This window comes from Coturnix japonica, chromosome 5 (assembly GCF_001577835.2).
Source record: "Coturnix japonica isolate 7356 chromosome 5, Coturnix japonica 2.1, whole genome shotgun sequence".
NCBI lineage: Eukaryota > Metazoa > Chordata > Aves > Galliformes > Phasianidae > Coturnix > Coturnix japonica.
In genome coordinates, this window is record NC_029520.1 from 21,688,272 (window position 1) to 21,708,991 (window position 20,720).

A 20,720-nucleotide genomic window follows, 5' to 3' on the forward strand; every position below is an offset into this window, starting at 1 on the left:
TGAGGAACAAGGGAATTTGATCTCCGCTCTACAGAAGCAGGAAGGTAGGGAATGCAACCGAGTTAGGGCAAACAGTATATACAAGAGGAATACTGTGCCCCCAAAGATTGAAACTAATAATTTTGAGCAGGAAACCTCTGGCTGTGGGTGCAGGCTGTGAGACCGAGCTGGGGATTGACTCATTTGGGTCAGAGAAACTTGCGCTCCGTGCCACCCCCCAGTGATGCCGGGCTGTGAGAGCTACCACCTTTCAGCACAGCAGGTCTGGGCTTTTGGCTGGCTGAAGCACAGCAAGGTGCTGGGTGCCCTTGCATCTCTGCAAGGAAGTGTATGGCTCTCAAACACCCAGGGTTGCACTGGGTGCTCCCTGTGAGCCTTCGCTCCCTTGCCAGCTGAGCTGGAGATGGTATCAGCCCGCTCTCCTCCCCTTCCTCTTACGCAACACAGCGTGGAGAGGAGTGACTTGATTTTTTTTCCCCTCTCTCTGGGAGTTGGTTTTCACTTCCTGCCCCTTCTGTGCCTTTGTCTGCACTGGACGCTGCTGAAGGCACACCTGAGGGGTGAAGGTATAGGGGACCAGGGGAACACCTCACTGCTGGCATCAGTCCCATCTAAGGCCATACAGGTTGGGGCTGAGAGCGTGGGTCTGGGGGTGAGCTGCAGGGTGGGGGGACACATTGTCTACCTGGGCAAACAGGGCCTTGGACATACTCCAGGTCCCTGCTCACCCCATGCTGGCATGTACCTGGACACCATCCCTCTTAGTTTGATCTCTCTTTTCTCTCCCTTTAGGAAAGGACTAGAGTCACAAGGTGGGGAGGATCGGGGTGCCGACATGGCCAGAGGAAGACCAGGTCCACAGACCAGACTCTGTGTCTGCCTGGTGCTGGTAGCAGGGGTGGTCTTCGGTGAAGAGCAGGAGAGAAAGCCCTTTGGAGAAACGTGCCTGGAGGACTTTACAGCAGGGATACCGGGCTTGGTGCTGGACACAGATGCCTCCGTCCAGAATGGAGCCACTTTTTTATCATCCCCCATGGTCCATCGGAGCAGGGACTGCATGAGGGCTTGCTGTAAGGACCCTGATTGTAACCTGGCCCTTGTGGAGCAGGACCCAGCTTTAGGGGAAGACCACATCCAGGGCTGCTTTCTCCTCAACTGCCTCTACGAGCAGACATTTGTATGCAGGTTTGCCAGGAAGGTCGGCTTTCTTAACTTCTTGAAGAAGGATGTCTACGATACCTATCACCAGGCAATGCAGAATCATGGATCTAGTGGTAAGGAGTCCATAAACGATCTGTGCAAGCTGGGGATCGGAAAGCAGTGAGGGCTTTGGGCCTCATTTCTACCAAATATGATTTGTGCTGCTGCATTTCATCAATTCCAGATCTGTTCCTCAGTCTGCTCATTAGTAAATAGAGCAGGAGCCATTCTGTAACCTATTTGAAACGGGTGGAGCATGTGTTTACCAAATGCAGGCTGGTTTTGATCCTTAAAGAGACAGAGAAAAATATATTGTTTTTCTTCTTTCTCCCTCCTTGCTCCTCCCCTGCAGCCCTGTAAGGCTGGAAAGTGAAATCCTCTAAAATTGAAACATGCCTGTATTTAAAGGGCTGCATTAAGCTCCTAATTGCTTGGGGGCTGGAGGCAGGGCACAGTTCGCATATCTTTCCTTTTGCCACAGCTCCAGTCTTGTGAGGCCCCTCTATAGGACTTCTTGGGGCTGCTTGGTTTTGATCATATTGCTTCCACTCTGTGTCTGTTTCTCTCTCCCAGCCTCCACTTACCTGCTCAGAAAGTTTGCACCTGGCCTAGAAATCCAAGTGGAAAACAAGCTAATCTGTAGCTGGCCACCAGCCATGTGCTTTGCAATCTCCTTAAAATGCCGTGTTCAGAAGCACTAAAACCAATTCCTCCTATTGCTTCCTTCCTCCCTTGTTTTGGAGGAAGCCTATCAAGCCTCTGATGTGACTTGGTCTTTGGCAGCTTTAACCAGCTTACTGCCTGTGGAGGGATGGGCAGAGCTTCCAGGAAACATCCCCCAGCCCTCCAGCCCACCCCTGGGCTGGTGTCCTGGGGAGCAGTTGGGTGCATGACTTGATCATCTGAGCTGTATAGTCTCGGATCTTCTGCTAAGATGTGCCAGCCTGCAAGGCCAACAGCTTTTGTCAGAGTAGAGATGGCTCTCCTGCTCTCTCTTTCCCCTAGTCGCTTCCCACTGCATTTTAGGGCTTTCTGATGAATCAGAGCTCCTTGCTAGCAGCAGTCATTCCCATGCCTCCGGTCCAGTCTCAAAAGCCTTCCCATGGGGGTGCAGCTAGTGATGCACTGAATGCCACATCTCCAGGAGCAGAACTGGTGTGCTGGCAGCTGCCTGAACTCCTACGTGTTTTTCTGTAGGAAGAAATGGGAATGCATCATCCTCAGTGCATCTTGGTTTCACAAGGTTAGATTAAAAATATGATGTGCTCTTGAGCAATGAGGTCCATTCACCTCTGCAGACCAGCAGGCTGCAGCCCCCTCCCCAGGCTGTCCATGGCTTTGCAGGGCTGGCTCCTGCAGGGTTGGGTGTGGGGTGGCAGTGGTGGAGCAGGTGTTTTCACCACAGTGAAAATGGAGAACATGGCAGAAACGCTCTATGTGCCCACCTGCAGCAATAAGGAAGTTGGATGTGGGTTTTGCTTCCTATTTCTTGGGGATACCTGAAGAGGCAGGATGAAACTATGGTAAGGAAGCTGTTTTCAGCACACTGGGCTTTCCTCCTACGCATTCCTCTTGGACCTAAGTTTGTGCTGCAGACAAAGCTGTCTGTTCACTGTTGTGCTGCTTCCCTGTGAAAATGCAAAGCTTTGTGGTTGCTCTGGACCTGGGCTGTCATCATCCCCAGGGCTGGGCTCTGAAGAGGGGTAGGGAACTGTATGATGCCCTCCTTTATATGCTGTCAAGCTTCCTCAGAGCCCCAAGAGTGTGCTCGGTGGCAGTCTCCAGATGGGCTCTACAGAAATGAGGATCAAAAGCATACTTTTCTAGCTAATAGTGAAATATGTGTTTATGTGGCTCAGTGCCCCAGTGGGTGACATTAAAGAGAACAGCCACATGTTGTAGGATTCACAGTACTGCAACAACAGACCTGTTGGATTCAGAGGCTTATGACTTTTCAAGTGGAGGTAGACAACACTTGAAAGAAAGCACAGCTGGGGGCTGCTGAAAGACAAATTTATTTGTGGAGTGTTTCCTGATAGAAATAGCTGGAAGCTAGGAGGGGGTTATGGGGGAAGCATTGCATATGGAAACAGCACAGGGTCAGGGCAGCCTTGAAGTGTGCCACTGCCACCCTGCTGAGGCGTTACAGCTTCAGAGAAAACCTCTGGGTACTGGCAACAGCAAATGCTCTTGCTGGCATAACTAAGAAGCTCTATCCCCTTAAATCACTCCACAGCCTGAACTTTGCTGCGAGTTTTCTGCCTGGCTCACTGGGGAGGGGCAGGCTCACCTGCACTTTGCTGGTAATCATGGAGGCTGGTGTTGAGGTAACCACCGTGAGCTTATTCTGGTCTGGGCAAACCAGTTCTGGGTGTGAGGCTGAAATATAACCTCCCTGAACCTTTGTCCGTTTCTTGAACTGAACCCTTTGTGGGGGTTGTGAAACGCTGGGTGACATGCTCCTAATGCACAGTCTGGGTGGGAGATGGGTGGGTGGTAGGGAGGGTCTTGCAGCTCCAGCTGGGCTCCTGCCTGATGGCCTGCTGAGGGATCAGCTGAGCTGCTGGGTTCTCCTCCTGCCAAGCTTCATGTCAGCAAGTGTTGAGAACTGGATGAGTTGTGGAAAATCTTCCTAGTGTGGGTGTCTGGCCTTTTGGCTTGAGGGGCTGAAGTGAGCCATACCAGGGCACAGTGCTGGGCTGTGGGAGTGATGATAAACAAGCAGAGGCAATCTCAGCACATTCTGCTATATTGAGGTATCACTTTACAGTCTCAAGTACCCATGGTGTGGTGTTATCTCTGTGAGTGCTGGAATGGAGGAAATCTGGTTTTCTGTGAATTTGTGTCACAAGGGCAGTAGTTGGTATGTGAGCACCAAAACAGAAATCCTCACACTGGGAATAGGAATTCAGTATCCTTCAGGTTTCTGTTCCCCATCAACTTTGGTTCAGGTTTGCTCACTGGTAGAGCTGAAGCCAAGTAATCCATTCACTGCATAATCCTTGAAGTGGCATTAAATTATTTTTTAAAAAGCAAAAAACAGAAACTGAGGCCTGAATACCATATGAGCCACTCAAATATGGAAGATTTTAGTTGTGAGCATTTACTCTATTGAGTTTTTATGCAGGATCAGTGACAAAGAAGATAAATCATTTTCCTATGTATTTTGATTGGAAACTGAAGTTGTCACTCAATGACGTGACTCCAGCAGCTGGTGCCCCACAGAAAAGTGCATGACGTGCAACAGCATCATAAAGCTTTAATATCCCTGTTAATTACAGACTTCTACAGAAACTTTCCAGAGTCCAAAGAGCATTAGAACAAAGGCAGCTTTCGTTTTTCAGATGGCCTTTCAGAGCCAAAGGAGCTGAATGGAGTACCTCCCTTCTCAGAGCAGTTTGTTGGTATTGACTCCAGCTCAGTGAGCACTTGTTTATGAAGCTCAGGTGGAGAACACTCACCAAAGGGTCAGTGATGAAAATACACCAATGTTGGTGAGCTTTCTCATAGTCTATGAGAGAAAGTAGAACCCTCTGAAAATGAAGTCCTTCATTTCTAGGGAAAGGTCCTCCTTGGTAGTCCCTGCACACAAGCAAACCCTCTGGCTTTCTGGGGATGAGCACACATGGGGAACTTTGCTCACCAAAGATGGGATCTGGAGAGGTAGCTGACCCCATAATCAGAACCAACTCTTTGTTTCACTGTGCAATCCATAACTGAAAGCAACTCAACCGACCTTCAGTAAAGCATTAAAGCATTTTGTTTTTCTGTTGGTATCTGTGTGTTTGGTTGTTTTGGTTTGTTTTGGTTTTAAGTGCATGTGCTTAAAAATGTCAAGGAAAAGCACCAGCTGGATTTGCTGTAAGTTAACGACCAATCTGTGACTGCAGAACTAACTGGTCTTTCCCCTGTGTCTGCCCCCACCTGATGGGTCGGGTTCATGCAATCAGGAGGCCCAGTGGAACAGTAGGAGCATCCATTTCCAGAGCTCATGGCGCTGTGTGCCACATAGCTGTGGGGCTGTTGTTTCCTAGTTTGTTTGGAGTGCATTGCCAGCTGCGGTCACTCCTTTGGCTACAAATGCTCCTGTGACCCTTGGCAAGATCTCTTGAAAGTAAAACAAAACTTCATTTATTTGTTTTGCCAGCCCTGATCAAAGCCAAGAGGGCCAGGCTGGCCCAGCACAGTTTGGTGTCTTCCAGCTGTCTTTGTGCCTCACTGAGGCCAGTTTCTATCACTTTGGCAGGCAGTCCTTTGGAAGGAAGCAGCAGGGGGCAATGCCTCACCCAAAGGCCAAAGGACACTGGTGTGAGCCCCTCTGCTTTTAATGGAAATGCCATCTTTCTGGCCTCTGCCTGTTTTGGTGGCTGCTGCTAAAAGCATCAATCCATGGTGCTACATGAGGAGAACTAAAAGATAATTCTGTTGACAGACAGTAGAGAGCAGCTGGTGTAATGAAGTTAACCAGAAGCCCCGCAGCTGCACAGGGTGATTAAGTTGTTCTCACATTGCAAAAGGCAGCCTGACAATGAGGGAGGAGAGTTGCAGGTCTGCAGCCAGGAACAGTGCTCAAAGGGATGATTGATTTTGTTTGTTGCCTTCACCAAGTATCAAAAGATACTAGAAAATAGAAAATTCTGGATGGAGAATTCAAGATCTCTTGATCTTGTGACTGTGGTCTTGTGACTGTGGTCACTCTTGCCTGAGTACATATTGCAAAACCTTCTTTACTGCTTAAATAATTGATGAAGGAACTAACAAATGGCTTGTTTTTAATGTCAGTTTTGTTTGCATATATGCTTTAAACTACAGGTCCCTGCTCTAGCAAGAGGCAGCAGGTGGGACATGAATTCAGAAATACAGCAGAAAATTAAGACTAGGTCTGAAACAGTGAAAGTAATTAACTGATGGAATAGGTTTCCAGCTAAAGGCTTTGGGCAGTAATCCACTTCTTCAGTTCCAATTGTATAAAAATGGCAGTGACACATCTAGATTGAAAATGAAAACTGATGCCTTTCCAAAAGGCTCAGTTTGAACCCAACCATTGAGTCCTGGTATGGGAACTACCAGGTGGTGTTTTATGGTCTGAGCCAAGCAGAAGGCCTTCAGACCAAAAGGAACAATGAGTCAGGCTCATTGTGTGTCACTGCACCGTCTGACCTTGCTGGCACTGGCAGAGATCAGTTTTCATCTCTTATACTCACTGTTTGTAGATGAGTTTAATGGCCTGCGGGGGCTGCTAGTAAGCCAGTCTGTGGAATGGGACAAAAAATAGCAATGGCATGAATGGCATTTGTGTGCTTTTTCTAAGGCACCTGTGTCAGAGAGTGGGGCAGATGAGGTGGGGTCCAACTTGATCCCACCTTGCACAGCTCCAGTTAAGCGCACAATGCAGTGCACAGAACCAGCAGAAGGAATGATGAGAGTCCATTCCACATTCTTTACCGCCCACATCAGGTCATCTCTATAAGTGGTGGGGTGGAGATTGTTCTGTGCTGTTTGCGGGGCTGTGGTCCTGCTGCTGAAAGCGCAGCGGCTGCAGCCACAAGGAGAGCCTCCTCCTGGGATTCCTGTGGGCAGACGTGGCTCAAAAGGCACTGCCAGAGTTGTGGACTTATTAAACGGCTGAGGGCAGCAGTAACGGTACTGATCATGTGTTGTTTGCACAGGCTGCAAGAAGCACAGCTGTATCAAAGCGTTCTCCTTTTAGTGGATGGCATCCATATTGATTTACCCTGGAAGAGTCCCCTTTTCTCATAATGTGAATAAGGACTGGAGGTCTGCCTCCTACCAATGTTTTGCTCTTCTCTTCCTCCACAGATGACCGTCCTCCAGTAGCCCGTGCTGGCATGGACATGCGGGTGCAGCCGGGGGAGCCAGTGATGCTGAGAGGTGCAGACAGCACAGATGACCATGGGATTGTCACGTATGAATGGAAACAGGTCCTTGGTGACCCTTCTGTGGAGATAACGGTAAGGAGTTGCACAAAGGAAGCAATTTGGTTTCTGTCACATGCAGTTGCTCTGTGTTGGGATTTCCAATTTAGCTGAGCTGGAGCAGAAGCCAAGGCTCCTGACTAGCTCCAGCATCTCTAGGGCATGGACACTACTTTGTAGATGTTTAATGGGACTTGTGGCTTTAGAAGAACAAACAGTTGTTGTAAAACTTCAGTAAAATACTCTAGAAAGCCTGTGGAGCTCTTGTGGCACCTTCTTGGGAGAGTTAATTTACCAGCTGATGGCTGATTTTGAGGAGCAGCAATATCTAGCTGTAAGGGGCTGTGGAAATCTGGAGATGCTGCTCTCCTTCTTCCTTTCCCTTAGCTCAGCCAAAGCAACTTCCAGGAAAAAAAACAACTCAAAAAGCAAAACCCTAAGCCAAAGCACTGGGACATTTTTAATGCCAGAATTCTGCTTGGGGATTTGCAACCAAGCTTGTTTCTTCCTTATACAGCAGAAACGTGGGCTTCATTCATCCTTTCATTACACATGCCTTTTCTGCTTTTATTTTGCATTCTCAGATGCATGAAAAAGACCAGGCAGAAGTCTCCAACCTACAGGTGGGCACTTACGTTTTCCAGCTTACTGTCACGGACACTGCCCAGCAGCAAGACTTCAGCAACATCACCATCATAGTGCTGAATTCTGAGCAGACTGAAGGTGAGCCCACAGACATCTTGTTAGTGTGCCTGAGCTGGGGAGCTCTGCCAGCCCTATTCTCAGGGGGCAGGTGGGAAAAGAGCACAGTCAGCAGGGTGGGCTTGCATGTCAACTTCTCACTGTAGAACCCTGAACCTGAGAAACAGTGAGAGTCTCTGCATTTAAGGGTTTTCTCATCCTCTCATAGAAGAGGTGGCCTGCCATCTGATCCCCTCTGCATGCCATTGCCCCCTCTACTGGGTAACCCCAGAGTAGCTGGATCCTGGGGGTACATCTGAATGCAAAAGAGTGAAGAAGCTAAAAGGACTTGTTGACCCCATGGTTTTATTGGGAAGGGCCCAATTCCCTTAAGCCACAGGACAGGTGAAGCCATCTGTGCGATGTTCAAAATGGCCCTGGCGTTATCTGTATGTTTTAATATAGTGGCCTTGTTTAATGATCAAAGTATTCAGCATTACAACTGTACTGGGGCAGTGAATTCTTGGACAAGTTCTTGGACTCCTGAAGCAAGGAGTTTTACAGCTGAACTCTTTGCTGTTTGCTTTTACGCATATGGCACCTTCCAGTTTGATTTAGTACTCTGTCCTCTGATAGAAGAAAATGTAATATGTGATTCCCTACTTACCTTCTCCATGTCACTTGGGATTTTGTAATTTCTTTTTCAGACAAACATCTGCACTGTTGACAAACTTTCCTTTGGAAGATTTTATTTTCTGTATGTGCAGGTTAAACATGTTAACCAGACCCCTTTATTTTAACTTTCTTGATAGAGCATTGCTTGAGTCCAAAGAAGGTTGGCTGGTGTCGGGGCTCATTTCCACGTTGGTTTTATAACCCAACTCTTCAGCAGTGTCAGGAGTTCATTTTTGGTGGCTGCAAACCTAACAAGAATAACTACTTACGAGAAGAGGAGTGTCAACTTGCCTGCAGGAATGTTAAAGGTGAGTCTGCTTCAAAAATCAGTCCCTTCTTTCTCATAGGATTGGGATGTCCCTATGAGCAAGTACTGCACCTCTGTGGCTGGCAGATAGAGTCTGGAAAGCTGGGGAGATGAAGCTGATGAGGGTCCCACAGTGCCCAGCTCCTGGATCTCTGTTCCCCTAGTTGATGACAGATCAGCTTTCCTTAGCATCAGTCATCACCACTGGCCACATGTTGGTGTAACCAACCTGGATGGGCATCGGCAAGAACTGGCTCCTTCTGGCACAGTGTCTTCAGTGCCAGATGTCCCTGGTACGTCCCTGGCTGCACATACCGTCACCAAATTTTCATCCAGCATCCTTAACCTAAATTCTGTATTTCTGCTCCTCACCACTACAGGGCTGTGTTCCAGAAAATACACATTTCTTAGGTGAAACATGAAGCAATATAAAGCTGATCCTAAGCTGACAAAGTAGTGTGGTGGTAAATTTACTTTATTTTTCCTCTTGTTTCTTCAGGCTCTGTCAGTGGGCGACAAATGCCAGGTAAGCCTTCTGCTCCTCTATGTAATCCTGCTGTAATCTCAGGCTTAGTGTCTCATATCCATTCCTGTGGCTTTTTGATTAGCACTCAGTGTGGAAAGTGAGGTGTCTAGGACTAATTTCTTTACCAAACCTTTCACTTTCATGTCATAGGATAATTCAGGTTGGAAATTATGCCTGGGGCACAACCCACTACTCAAAGTACGGCCAGGGTTGAGTTATGTCAGGTTGCCTAGGGCTCTATTCATGCTACTTTTGGGTATCTCTGAGGAAGGAGATTTTATGTTCTCTCTGGACAGCCCTCTTATTTGTTTTCCCTTCTGTTTGAATCAGTTTCCCTTATTGGATCATGTATCTGTTGCTGCTCACCCTATTATTTGCTCATCTCCAAAAAAGTCTGTCTTTTTCCAAAACTTCACACTAGGTCATGTGCTCCAACCTCTTGCTGCATCTCTGCTGCTTCATTCCAGCATGCTGGTGTCTGTTGTTCACTGGAGAGCTCAGACTTGGGCAGAGCACTGATCAGCTGGGACCACCTCGGGGGCAGAGGAGAAAGGCCACTTGTCTCTGCCAGCTCTCCCAGCCTGCTGTGAATTTGGACATCCTTGCCACAAGAGCTCCCTGCTGATTCACATTCGCCGTATCCACCTTGACTCCCAGGGCTATTCTGCACAACTCCTTTATCTTTTATTGGTGTCCAGACACTGTTCTTGCGTGGAGTTGTTATGTCTCAGGTGTGGGATTTTTCACTCTCTGCTTTGTCTTTGCATTTGCCTTTGCACTTTATGAGCAGAGTTGGAAGCCTTCCACCTGCTCAGCTCTCCCTGCATGGCACTGAGTTCCCTGCTTCCCACATTTTTCGTATTGCTCACAAAATTCTAAGTGATCTTCCTCTTCTGCAGCTCCACTGCCCCAGACTCTGCCCTTAAGCCAGGGACCTGGGAAGTCAGTAGGAACTCCTTCCCAGTAAACACTGAGGCAAAGAAGGTATTGAGTACTTCGGCCATATCTGGTTCTTTTGTCACTGTGTCCCCATGGTGACTGGGGCATTACCATGCCTTGCCTCCAGCTTCGGTGCTGTTTTGAGGGGAAGCATAGCTGTTCCCAGAGCACTGCTTGGCTTATAAGCAAGAAATGATTTTCTTCTTTTTTGAGTTGAGTGTCACAGAAGAGAAGCCTTTGCCAGCCCTATCACCGCTTTTTAAGCCCTTCATAACACATCTGCTTGGCAGGGAAAATGAACAAATTTTAATGAACTATCTAAACTGTTTCTGACACAGTATGCAATGGGAACTGTCAGGCCTCCTCATTCAGATGCAAGGATGGCTGCTGCATTGATGCCTATCTGGAGTGTGATGAAACTCCAGACTGTGCTGATGGATCAGACGAGGTGTATTGTGAACAGTGTAAGTTCTTCACATTCTGGCTTAGAATACTTAGTATCTGCACAGGGATGAGTGCAGTGTTCAATGTTTGACTCTGCTTTTTGTTGCTCTGTATTCTCCTGATCCTGCATGAGCTTGCACTATTGCCATATTTTCAGGTTCTGCCATCTCCCATATCTCTGACTGCTACAGCTGATCTCCCTTCAGATCAGCTGAAGCTGGGATGTTTCCTTCTACTCTCTTCCCTGTGCCTGCCTGTAAGACTTCAGAGCCTGCCTTCCCCTCCCCTTCCAATGTTTTATTCCTGAATGATCATACTAGTTTATGGAGGTGGGAAATTAAACCATGATTTCTCCCAAATGGTCCAGCATCAAAATTCCCCTTAACACCCTCACATTATGCTAATATAAATGCACAGTGGTGAGCTGCCAAAGTCTGTAATCTCTTCCTCCTCTCTCATCCTCCTCACTGAATTCATGTAATCTCTTCCCTATCTGTGGGCATTTAGTTACCTTTCCAGGCTTCCTATTTTTCCCTCTCTTATTTCCTAGACTAGTGCTTTTTCATACTTCTTAAAACCTGGAGTGAGAATATCTTCCCCTTTTTTTCTTGGTGGAAAAATCTAAGAAAGTTGAACTCAAATTGGGAATCATTTCTAGTTACTACACTGTATTTTCCCATGTTCCTCTCACAGCTTTGAGCTACCTACAAACCTCAGGGTGTATCTCCCTTTCCCTGGCTTGTAGCAAATAACTGTGCTGCAGTGCCCCAACTAAGATTAATATAAAATATTTCTCTTGCAGATGCTCGTGAGTTCAATAGGCTGCAGAAAATCAATGTCACACGTAAGCAAGGTACATACTGTCAGGAGCACTTTGGCTGACATCTGCCAGCTCTTGCCTTTTCATTCAGCCTGGTGTTCCATAGTGGCAGCTCACCTTGGCTTTGCCAATTTGAGTATCTGCCTGCTGGGCAGTGGGCACCCGAGTGCTATGGGTCTCACCGTGGTTGCCCTTTGCTGCAGTGCTTGTGCTCTTCTATCATGAGCAGAGGCTGGTGCTCGAGCAAGACACTGCTTGGGCTAGAGCACCTCTCCTTTGCTTTACCAGCTCACTGCGTGGACTTGCCTGACACTGGACAGTGCACAGAGAGCATCCCTCGCTGGTACTACAATCCCTTCTCTGAGAAATGCGATCGCTTCACCTATGGGGGCTGTGATGGCAACATGAACAACTTTGAAGAAGAAGAAGAGTGCATGAAATCGTGTTCAGGTGTCACAAGTAAGCAGGAACAGTGAGGGCTGGAATACCGATCAATCTTGGAAAATCCCTCCAGATTAAGTTCTGTGGTGACAAAGAGGCTGTGACTTGGAGCCTTCAAACAAAGCAGCTCTGTTCTCAAATCCTGGCCATGCCCCACAATGTTCTGCAGCGTATTGATATGAGCAACAGTGCATGTCTACAGCATGTCTGCAGTGCAGCCTGTCATTTGTCGGAGCTGGATAAAATTCTGTAGATGCTAATGCTTAGAAAGGTGCAGAGAAGCGTGACAAAACTAGCCAGAGGTATGGAATGGCCACTCTAAAGAATGTCATTTTCTAGCTTGGCTCCAGTTCCCCACAAGTGGGAGGAGAGAAAAGAAGAAAATTCTCCATATTAGGCAAAAGTTCTAAGCAATCAAGAGGGAAACGTTTCACACTGTAGTGCTCTACAGGTGATGCTGTGGAGGCTAACAGCATAAATAGGAGGAATTCTGATGCTGTATGCATTCAGTCTTTTCACAGTGCTGGAAATGCACTCCTCAGAAACCTGCCTAGGCACTTGTTCCCTTTTTTGTAAAACTCTTTTCTCTCTTCTTATTCCCAATTCAGAAAGAGATGCCATTGGTCGGAGATGGGAAACCTTTGAACCTCACACTGATATGTTAAGTGAGTAACAGCTCCTCATACAGAGCTTATTTGTTGCTTTCACTCTGCCCTGAAAAATATTTTGCCCTTTCTTGGAAATATTAACCTCTTCCCCGCTCCCCCTCTGAGACCAAGGGAACAATGCAGTGTTTGTAGGACACTAGCAGGGTCTAGAGAGAATTTTCATGCACCTCTGGTCCAATTTCTGCTTTGTCTGTGACTCTGTAGATCATTGCAGAGGCTTCTCATTTCTTTTCCATCAATCTGCATGAATGCTGCAGTGTTCAACATCAAAAAATGTCACAGTAAATTCCTCCTCTGAGCTGTGTTTACAAAAGGACCACTAAATTCTGGGAAAAAAAAAAAAAAAAAAAGAGTGCTTGAGTGAGTATGTGAATAATGTTGGGTGCTACATTGGGGTGAAGCCTGATGACCCTATAAACCCTGTCTACAATTGTGAAAAACACCAAAGCCATTGAAGTGAAAGTTCTTTGCAGAACAGCTCATCAAGCTTGGTGCCATTCACCACAGTGCACGACAGCCTCTTTCTTTAGCAGAGGACTGGAATTATTATATACCTTTGTTCTTCAACCCTAGAAGGTGATTTAACACTCACATTCACTCCAGCTGTCAAATGTGTCATGTTTGACAGCATCTCTGACCATGATGCGGGAGTTTGGTCACTTGTAGAGAACCACTGACTGCTGTGTGCTCACAGCACTGCTACAAGCTCTTTCCCCACAAACTCTAAACATTCACCACCACAGCTCACTCCCATGGCATTCTCCTGGCCAAGAGTGCTCCCTGTGACCTCCATTTGGTGTATGGAGAAAAGCCAGTACTGGAGAAGAGTCTGACATTTATAGATGTGTCAAATGGCCAACTCTGCCAGAGTCACCAAATAGCCTTTAGAGGGCGTGGTGCATCCAAGAAATGATGGAAGCTGTGATCTGGGAGAATGGTGGTACTCTTGCCAGACCCTTTTTCATGCAGTTGTCTTCTTCACTTAGTTTTGCAGTGCCCACCTTGCTGTCTGCCCACACTTCCTCCTCTTTGCCAGCAGAGCTTCTCCAGCAGCTTTTGTGCTTGCTTGTTCCTAGTGTGCTGCTGCAGATCTAGTGGAGCAGACCCCCTAACTTGTTCATGTTCGTGTGTCCTTTGCAGGTGCCTTTGAAGTGGTGATAGCTGTCCTCCTTGGGATCTGCATCATGGTGGTTCTGGCCATCATAGGCTACTTCTTCCTGAAGAACAGAAGGAAGAACAGCCGCCGCCGCCAGCCAACCACCGCTACCAACTCTACCCTGTCCACCACGGAGGACACTGAGCATCTGTTTTACAATGGTGCCACCAAACCAGTCTGACCTGTTCCTGTCTCTCCCCAGCCACCCACTGGGACATTCCCAAGAACTTCTGGAGTTTTGCTTTTAGATGGGGGCCTGTGTCTGTACGGCTCTTTCTTAGAAGACACTGGTAGCCTGAGGCCAAGATCTAGCCATGGTTTGGCAGTAATGTGGTTGTAATTTGGCTAAATGGCTGCTCTGGACTTGAGACCTGAGAGCATTCTGATGCTCTCTGAGGTCTATCCCTTCCTAACCTCAAACAATCCAGTGAAACTCTGAATGACATCTTTCTTCCTGCTCAAACCTGGAGCGCAGCTCAGCTCTGCTTACCGAAGGACCCCGAGATTGAATCTGTGTAGCATTCATAATGGTGAATGGTACAAGCTCACCACGGCCAGCAATTCTTTGTTTGCAGTGCCACTTCCTGCCACTCTGCTTCAAGTTTTCTGCCCTCTCCCCCAAACCTGTGCCAAGTTGCCCTGCCTTCCAGCTGTCCTTCTGGTCGTGGTGAGCCCTGTGTGGGCTGCATGCTTCTGGTAACTGGCTGGACCTGTTCTGAGAGCCCTGCGACACTCTCCAGTGGTTTCTGTTCTCAAGACGGAAGGAAAAACAAATAACCTGTTTTAATTACTAGGCTTTGCTTTTTAACAGAAAAGCGCACCTAGAGTTTTTCTACCTGGCTACCATGTTGCAGCCACCTAAGGATAGTATGTGTCCTCTACTTTATGAGTTGCCCTGGTTGCTTTTCCAGTGTTCATTCTGACCCTGAACACAATGACAAAATACCTATTTATTCTCACATGAAATGAAAGGGAATGCCCCACCTTTTCCTGCTGATGGTGAGGGGAGGGCAGAAGGATCCAATTCCTCATTGCTGCTGAGGTGCCAGCTAGTGCTGCCCATGGGAAATCTCTGCTCCCAGAGAAACCCCGCGGGAAGCACTGCTTGCAGTGCAGGAAACATGCTTGAGGGAGGAAGGGAAGGAGATGTTGGTGGGGCACAGTGAAGGGATGCTTGAAGGAACCAGAGGGTTTCCTGGAGGCACTGATGCCACCTGTGTGGTCCTGGTTGTGCCAGTGAGCAGAGCTGGTAGCTGATGCTTCCTGCAGGAAGCCTGTGCTGCTGCTTCAGTGTTACTGCCCTCTCCTCTGAGCACACAGCCTCACACCTAAGTCCCTGGCATCAGGAACATGGCCAGACAATCTCCCCAACTGTCCTCCCACCCCAGTGGGCCCAGAGCTCATCCCTGGCCCTGTGGCAGGGTGTAACACCTCCACCTCATTGAGGTGCTGTGTCTTCCCCATGGCTGATGGAGCAGGGTGCCCCCAGCTTTGTATGGCTGCATCTCCAGCATAAGGGTTGTGCCTCTGGATGCTGAGGGCTTCTGCTGTGAACAGAAGCTGATGTTCCTGTAGTCCCTGGTACACTCTGTCTGGCGTGGGGTTAATACCAGTCCCTGAACCCCTGTGCCTGCTGCTCCTAGAAAACTGCTGTGAAAAGAGGAAATCAGGGTGTGTGTGTGCGCGTATGTGTGTATGGGTGTAAGAAAGCACAAATTCATGTACAGATTTTAGTTTAAATTCTTGGACCCTTTCAAGGCTGGAAGGGAGGAAATGGCTGCCCGCAGCCTGGTGGCAGTCCAGCTGCATGTCTCTCCCTGTTGCGGGAGGGCTTGTTTGATTCCCCCATGGCTCTTCATGGTCTGTCTTGTATCATTTCTTCCATTGCTCTGTTTTTCTTCCAGCCTATGCAATAAACTTACCATCTTGATTTACTTTTTGTGCACCCGCTCCAATAATACAAGTTGCAATAAAAGGGAATTGTTTATCTTATCTGTCTTGGGAGTGGTGTCTGAAAACCAATGACCCGCAGAGGGGAAGGTGCTGTTCCCATGCCTGCTATCTCCCACCCTTTCATCTGCAGGTGTTGCTGCAGCCATGGTCCTGCGGTTTGGGGGGGAGGGGGGCACACCACGAACAGGTGAATGCAGCAGGTAGGATTAACCAGAGAGAGAAGCCCTTCCTTGGGAGTGCTGAGAGTGAGATCATTGCCCACTAATTCAGAGATGAGGCAGGGTGTAACCTGAAACTGGGCTTCAGCTGGTCAGACAGGTTCTGGTCTGAAACCAAGAGCAGACACTACACTTCAAACAGAACCTGCTCGAGCTGCATCTCTGGGCTGGCAATGGCTCAGGCACAAGATAATGGCAAGGGATGTGCATTAAACTTCACTGAACAGGCAGCACAGGGTGTCTCAGCACTGCTCCCCTTTACAGGAGGGTTTTCTTAGCTGCAGACTGTGCTTTGCTGTCACTGTCACCTCCCCCACAACACCCCATCCCCCAACGCACACCAGCTGTCCTGTCCAGCTGCTGACACCCACACTGCCCCTGTGTGCTCTCTGAAGGGTCACCCAGGAGGCACTCAGGCCTGCTGATGGAGTCACCAGTCCCAGTGTGGAGTGGGCAACTCACTGTGGACGCTAGAGGCCAAGGCTGCCTCCCTCGATATACCTTAAGAGAGAAGACTGTGTTTTTACACTCTCATTCATTGAAGACATGCCATTGTGTTTCAAGTTGTGATGGAGGGCACGAGGGGCATCAGGAAGTCATTACAACACAGCACAGTGAAGCACAGAAACTCTGCTGCTGCTCAGCTGCACACCCAAGCCCTGCAAGACCAAGTTGCACCATGCGGGGTCACCCTGCCCTGACTGCACACCCCATTGCAAGCAGAGCCCTGGCTCCCTGCTTCTGCCTGACAACGTGCAAATCTCAGCTCTCCCCCTGCCTGCAGCCAGAGACAAGCAGCTATGTGCTGCCTTGGTCTTTTCAAGGCAGAGCCATATCACCCCATGGCAAATGCTTTGCTGTGCTGCTGCCCAGAGGGTCCCACAGCCTGGGACCGACTGTCTGAGCTTCTGAGTGACTTGTTCCCAATGGTCCCTGGCAGTGCTGTGTGGGACCAGAGGCAGGAAGCATTAGCTCACAGTTAAATATTGGATGTCTCTGTCTCCCCTATGGCACAACGGCTCTGTAAACATGGCAGCTGGCACCGCAGGGGTTGGCCCTGCCTGGCAGTCTGGAATATTGTCTCCTGCACAGAGGCCACGGCGATGTGCTGCTTTCTGATATGTTGCTTCTGCTCCCTGTGCTAATTTGTTGCCTGAGGAAGAAACTGTTTTGGCTTTGAGGTCAAACAGTTTGTTCAGGTTATCAAGAAAGCTCTCAGCCCATGCAGAGGGAGGAGTGGGCCTGTCTTCCTGCTCTGCAGAATGTAAAAAGAAATCCTGAAGGCTGTTTCTCCCCCTAACTAGAAGCATTGGCAATGACAGGACTTACTCTACAGACGTGCTCTAAGCTCTTAAATGTGGCTCCCAACTGAGGAAGAGCTCTGCAGCTTCAAAGCTCCATTGTTCTGCCCTTCTCTTTCCTTCCACATTTGGGTAACAGCCTCCTGGGGTTTGAATGAGTAAAATGAACCCCGGCAATCATTAAATAAGGGGGTACACAAACTGATCTGGGGTTGTCTGTGCAAGGCGTTGGCGTCACTCAGGGCCTGTGTCTGCAACACTTGTCCTGTTTGAAGACATTCTTTTAGAGTTAGATCAGATGCAGATTTGAAGTGCCATGGCTATTCCAGAATTTAGGAAGCAAGCACTGCTTGCTAAAGTGGTGCCTTTGTGGGAAATGGGCTATGAAAGCTTTCCAGGCACTCTTATTTTCCTTGATGAAATGGAGAGAGAAATTGGAAATACTCTGCATTGGTCTTCAAGCACAGAACTGTGTGTTACTGTAATAATTTACAGTTACTGGGAAATAGAGCCAGCAGTGAAAACATTTATTTAAGAGAAACTGTAGCTGATCCACTTGGTTCTGCAACATGGACTGTAAAAATGTTAGGAGGAGCTTTTTTGCAAGGCAGTTTGGCTGACCAGCATCAGAGGGAGACATCTGTTTCCTAAGCAAGGTGCCACTTGAGGTGTTTCGAGTTACTGTAGAACTTCATCAATGACTGCTGCTACAAAATGTCCTCATCCAAAGCTGCATCAGAAGTTTTGAAACTTGCCACTGATTCCTTTAACAGATCTCCAGGACTTCTAGCAAAGACCAGGCCCAGTGATTAATTACTGTGTATGCCACATTGCCAGAGCCTGCCTGCAGGAGAGGCTGTAGGGGATGGCAGCCAGCAGGTAACTGGTGCTCAGGGCTCTGGTGCATCCAGCCAGGCACTCTAGACGGAAGAGGGGAATTTTCCACACATCTCAGCATAGACGAGGTATCTTGTGCCTTTGTTCTCCTCTGACACACCTGACCCACGTGCTGCGTGCTTCAAGACTATAAAAAAAGTACTTGTTCTCTAGTAAAGCACTGACTGTACTGGCCCAAGAATTTGAGCTGCCAGGACTCCCCCAGCCGGAATCCCTTCTTTACATTACGTCACTGTGTCCCTCTCATGTAGGCTTGGTGGGAGCCATTCTTTTTTTTTTCCAGCTGCAGCCGGGTCCAAGCTCTGCTCCCTGTGCCTCCACCGCAGTCTGCCGGTTGCACTGATGTGGTTTTTTATTCATTTGGGTGTTGTGCAGCCAGAGCAGGTTCCCAAAGTGGTTTTCCAGCCCCACTGAGGTGTCCACAAGGAGGAGCAGCAATTTCCTAATGTCCCACTGGTGATGCCTTGAACATTGCAGTGTCAAACCAGCAGGGACATCTTGTGCTGCTGACACTGGACACTTCAGTATGAGATGCCATGATCATCAATGAGTCCCTCAAGCTGCAGGATCTTGTTCCCTTCCTCCCCATCCATTATGGTCAATGTTACCATATCCCAGCCAGTCTCCAAGCATCATAACCAACTAGGAGGCAGCAGAGAGCTGGGACAACCTTCAGAAGGCAGAAAAATCTATATTAGGGGCTAGAGGGGCATTTATGGTCTTTGCACAAAGGCAGACACCAGAGAGCACCAGGGTTGTATCAGGACCATGTGGCTGTGCAGCTGGAGCTGCTGCTGAGGATGTCTGGAGGTGTTCAAGACCAAGCTGGATGGGTCCCTGGGCAGCCCGCTCTAGTACCAGATCTGGAGGTTGGTGGCCCTGCCTATGGCAGGGGGGTTAGAACTTGATGATCCTTGGGGTCCCTTCCAACCCAAACCATTCTATGATTCTATGCACAGCTGCTGTTCTAATGCCCTTGCTAGGGGTTTTTGGTGCACAAGGTATCTGTTAAACCAGTTTGAACTGGTTCTCTCTCATATTTAGAAACTATCCCTGCTCACGCTGTAGAATTACACCCTGTCAACAAACCTTCCTTTCCTTCTTGCCCTGGTATTTTGGGAAAGGGGGAGGTCTTTCTACCTTTCCCTGAAGCTCAAGTTAATCTGTTTTAAACACACAGCTAATGTGCCTCTTCCCTGCCGTGTCTTCTGTTGACTGGTCCATCACCGCACCCTGCTGCTCAGCTGTACCATTTCCTTGCTCCTCTCCCTTATCTCCCTGCTCAGCTGCTGAGACGAACTGGAGACAGGATCTGCTCAGAGAACAGGCCTGTAGATAGAGGGAAGAGCTGGCACAACACATGTGCCCAATATCGTTTTCCCCATCAATTTATACACGTATGTTCACAGCCAGCAAGACTTTATCTTCTTCCTTTTCTCTTGCATTTCTGTCGCACTATGAGGCACACAAGGCTGTAAACTCCATGACACCTGGCCACCAGGAAAATGAGTAAGCTTGCACACCACCCATGAAGCCAGATACTGCCTTTTGAATGCTAACAGAGGGAAACTTCCTCTGTTGGCCAACCCTGGGGCAGTGAGGTGAGGTCCAGACAGAAGCTGGAGCTCTGAAAAAATTTCTATTTGTTTTCACCTCTAGGGCCTTCTTTCCCCATGAGGCCACAGATGGAAGGAGTGGATCTGAGAAAGCTGAACAAAAGGGTAATCCCCTGCTTTCTTTCTTCTAGAATTCCCCCCAACGTACTGGCAAAATGCCTTCCACTTGTCAGGGATGTGTTTCCCACTAGTGCTACTCCTTGAGCCAGCTCCTGGGGCACCAGCTGAGCACAGGATGGCAGGAGGAGGCCTTCTAGGCTCCTGCAGAAACAGAAACCACAGTGCCTTTTGGGATGGCTAACCCAGCTTGGGCTGAGGGAGTGCTGCCCTTGACTGCCCTCACCCAGCATTTCACATGGACCTGCAACCTCATGAAAGGCTCTTCTTCCCCACACCTCCGGGCCCTCTGCAAATTGCCTCATCCCGCTGCTGGGAAGAGGGGGCTTTCCCAGCTTTCATTTATTCCCCCGCTGTTGCATTGGGTTTATGCTAATTGTGGGTGATTAACTGACTGTGGGCTGGAAACTCTTCTTACAGCTCTCTGCATCCTGGCAGTAAGGAAGGAGCCAGGGAGCAGTGGTGGTGAACAATGTGTATTAATCTGTACGTTCTACCTTGCAGCTGGGCCTGCTGCAGCAAAAGGCAGCTGGATGAGACAGTATGGGGCAAGGGCTCAAGCAGGATCTGTACTTAGAGCAAAAGGAGCTGCCTATCCTGCACAGCTGACTTTAGTCATTGGGATGAGGACTGTCCAGCTGGGTGTGCCTTGGGACCTTGACTCAGGAGCAGTAACTGGGAAAAGAGGACAGTGGGGAGCACAGCATGTTTGTCCTTCCCTGGAGGTCTCTGTCCCACCAGGCTTCCTCCAAGAGATGCCTTTTCTACTGTAGATCTCATAGTGACTTTCCCTCCTGGAATAGACTCATTGATGGAGTTGTCCAA

At 48.6% G+C, this 20,720-nt stretch overlaps 1 protein-coding gene across 3 annotated transcripts; it reads left to right on the top strand.

The window, feature by feature from the left end:
• The first annotated feature begins 433 nt into the window (after window positions 1–433).
• On the top strand, window positions 434–15,785 carry SPINT1 (serine peptidase inhibitor, Kunitz type 1). Of its 3 annotated transcripts, none has more exons than XM_015864544.2 (11): window positions 434–566; window positions 793–1,274; window positions 7,021–7,172; window positions 7,721–7,859; window positions 8,630–8,800; window positions 9,299–9,325; window positions 10,603–10,728; window positions 11,511–11,561; window positions 11,817–11,987; window positions 12,578–12,634; window positions 13,778–15,785. In XM_015864544.2, the coding sequence occupies exons 2-11, from the start codon at window positions 836–838 to the stop codon at window positions 13,972–13,974; spliced, it is 1,530 nt and encodes a 509-aa protein (XP_015720030.1). In that variant the 5' UTR covers window positions 434–566; window positions 793–835; the 3' UTR covers window positions 13,975–15,785. The 3 variants fall into 3 exon arrangements, with proteins under 3 accessions (XP_015720030.1, XP_015720029.1, XP_015720031.1); XM_015864543.2 differs by having other exon boundaries at window positions 462–625; XM_015864545.2 differs by lacking the exon at window positions 10,603–10,728 and having other exon boundaries at window positions 462–625.
• The last annotated feature ends 4,935 nt before the right edge of the window (window positions 15,786–20,720 follow it).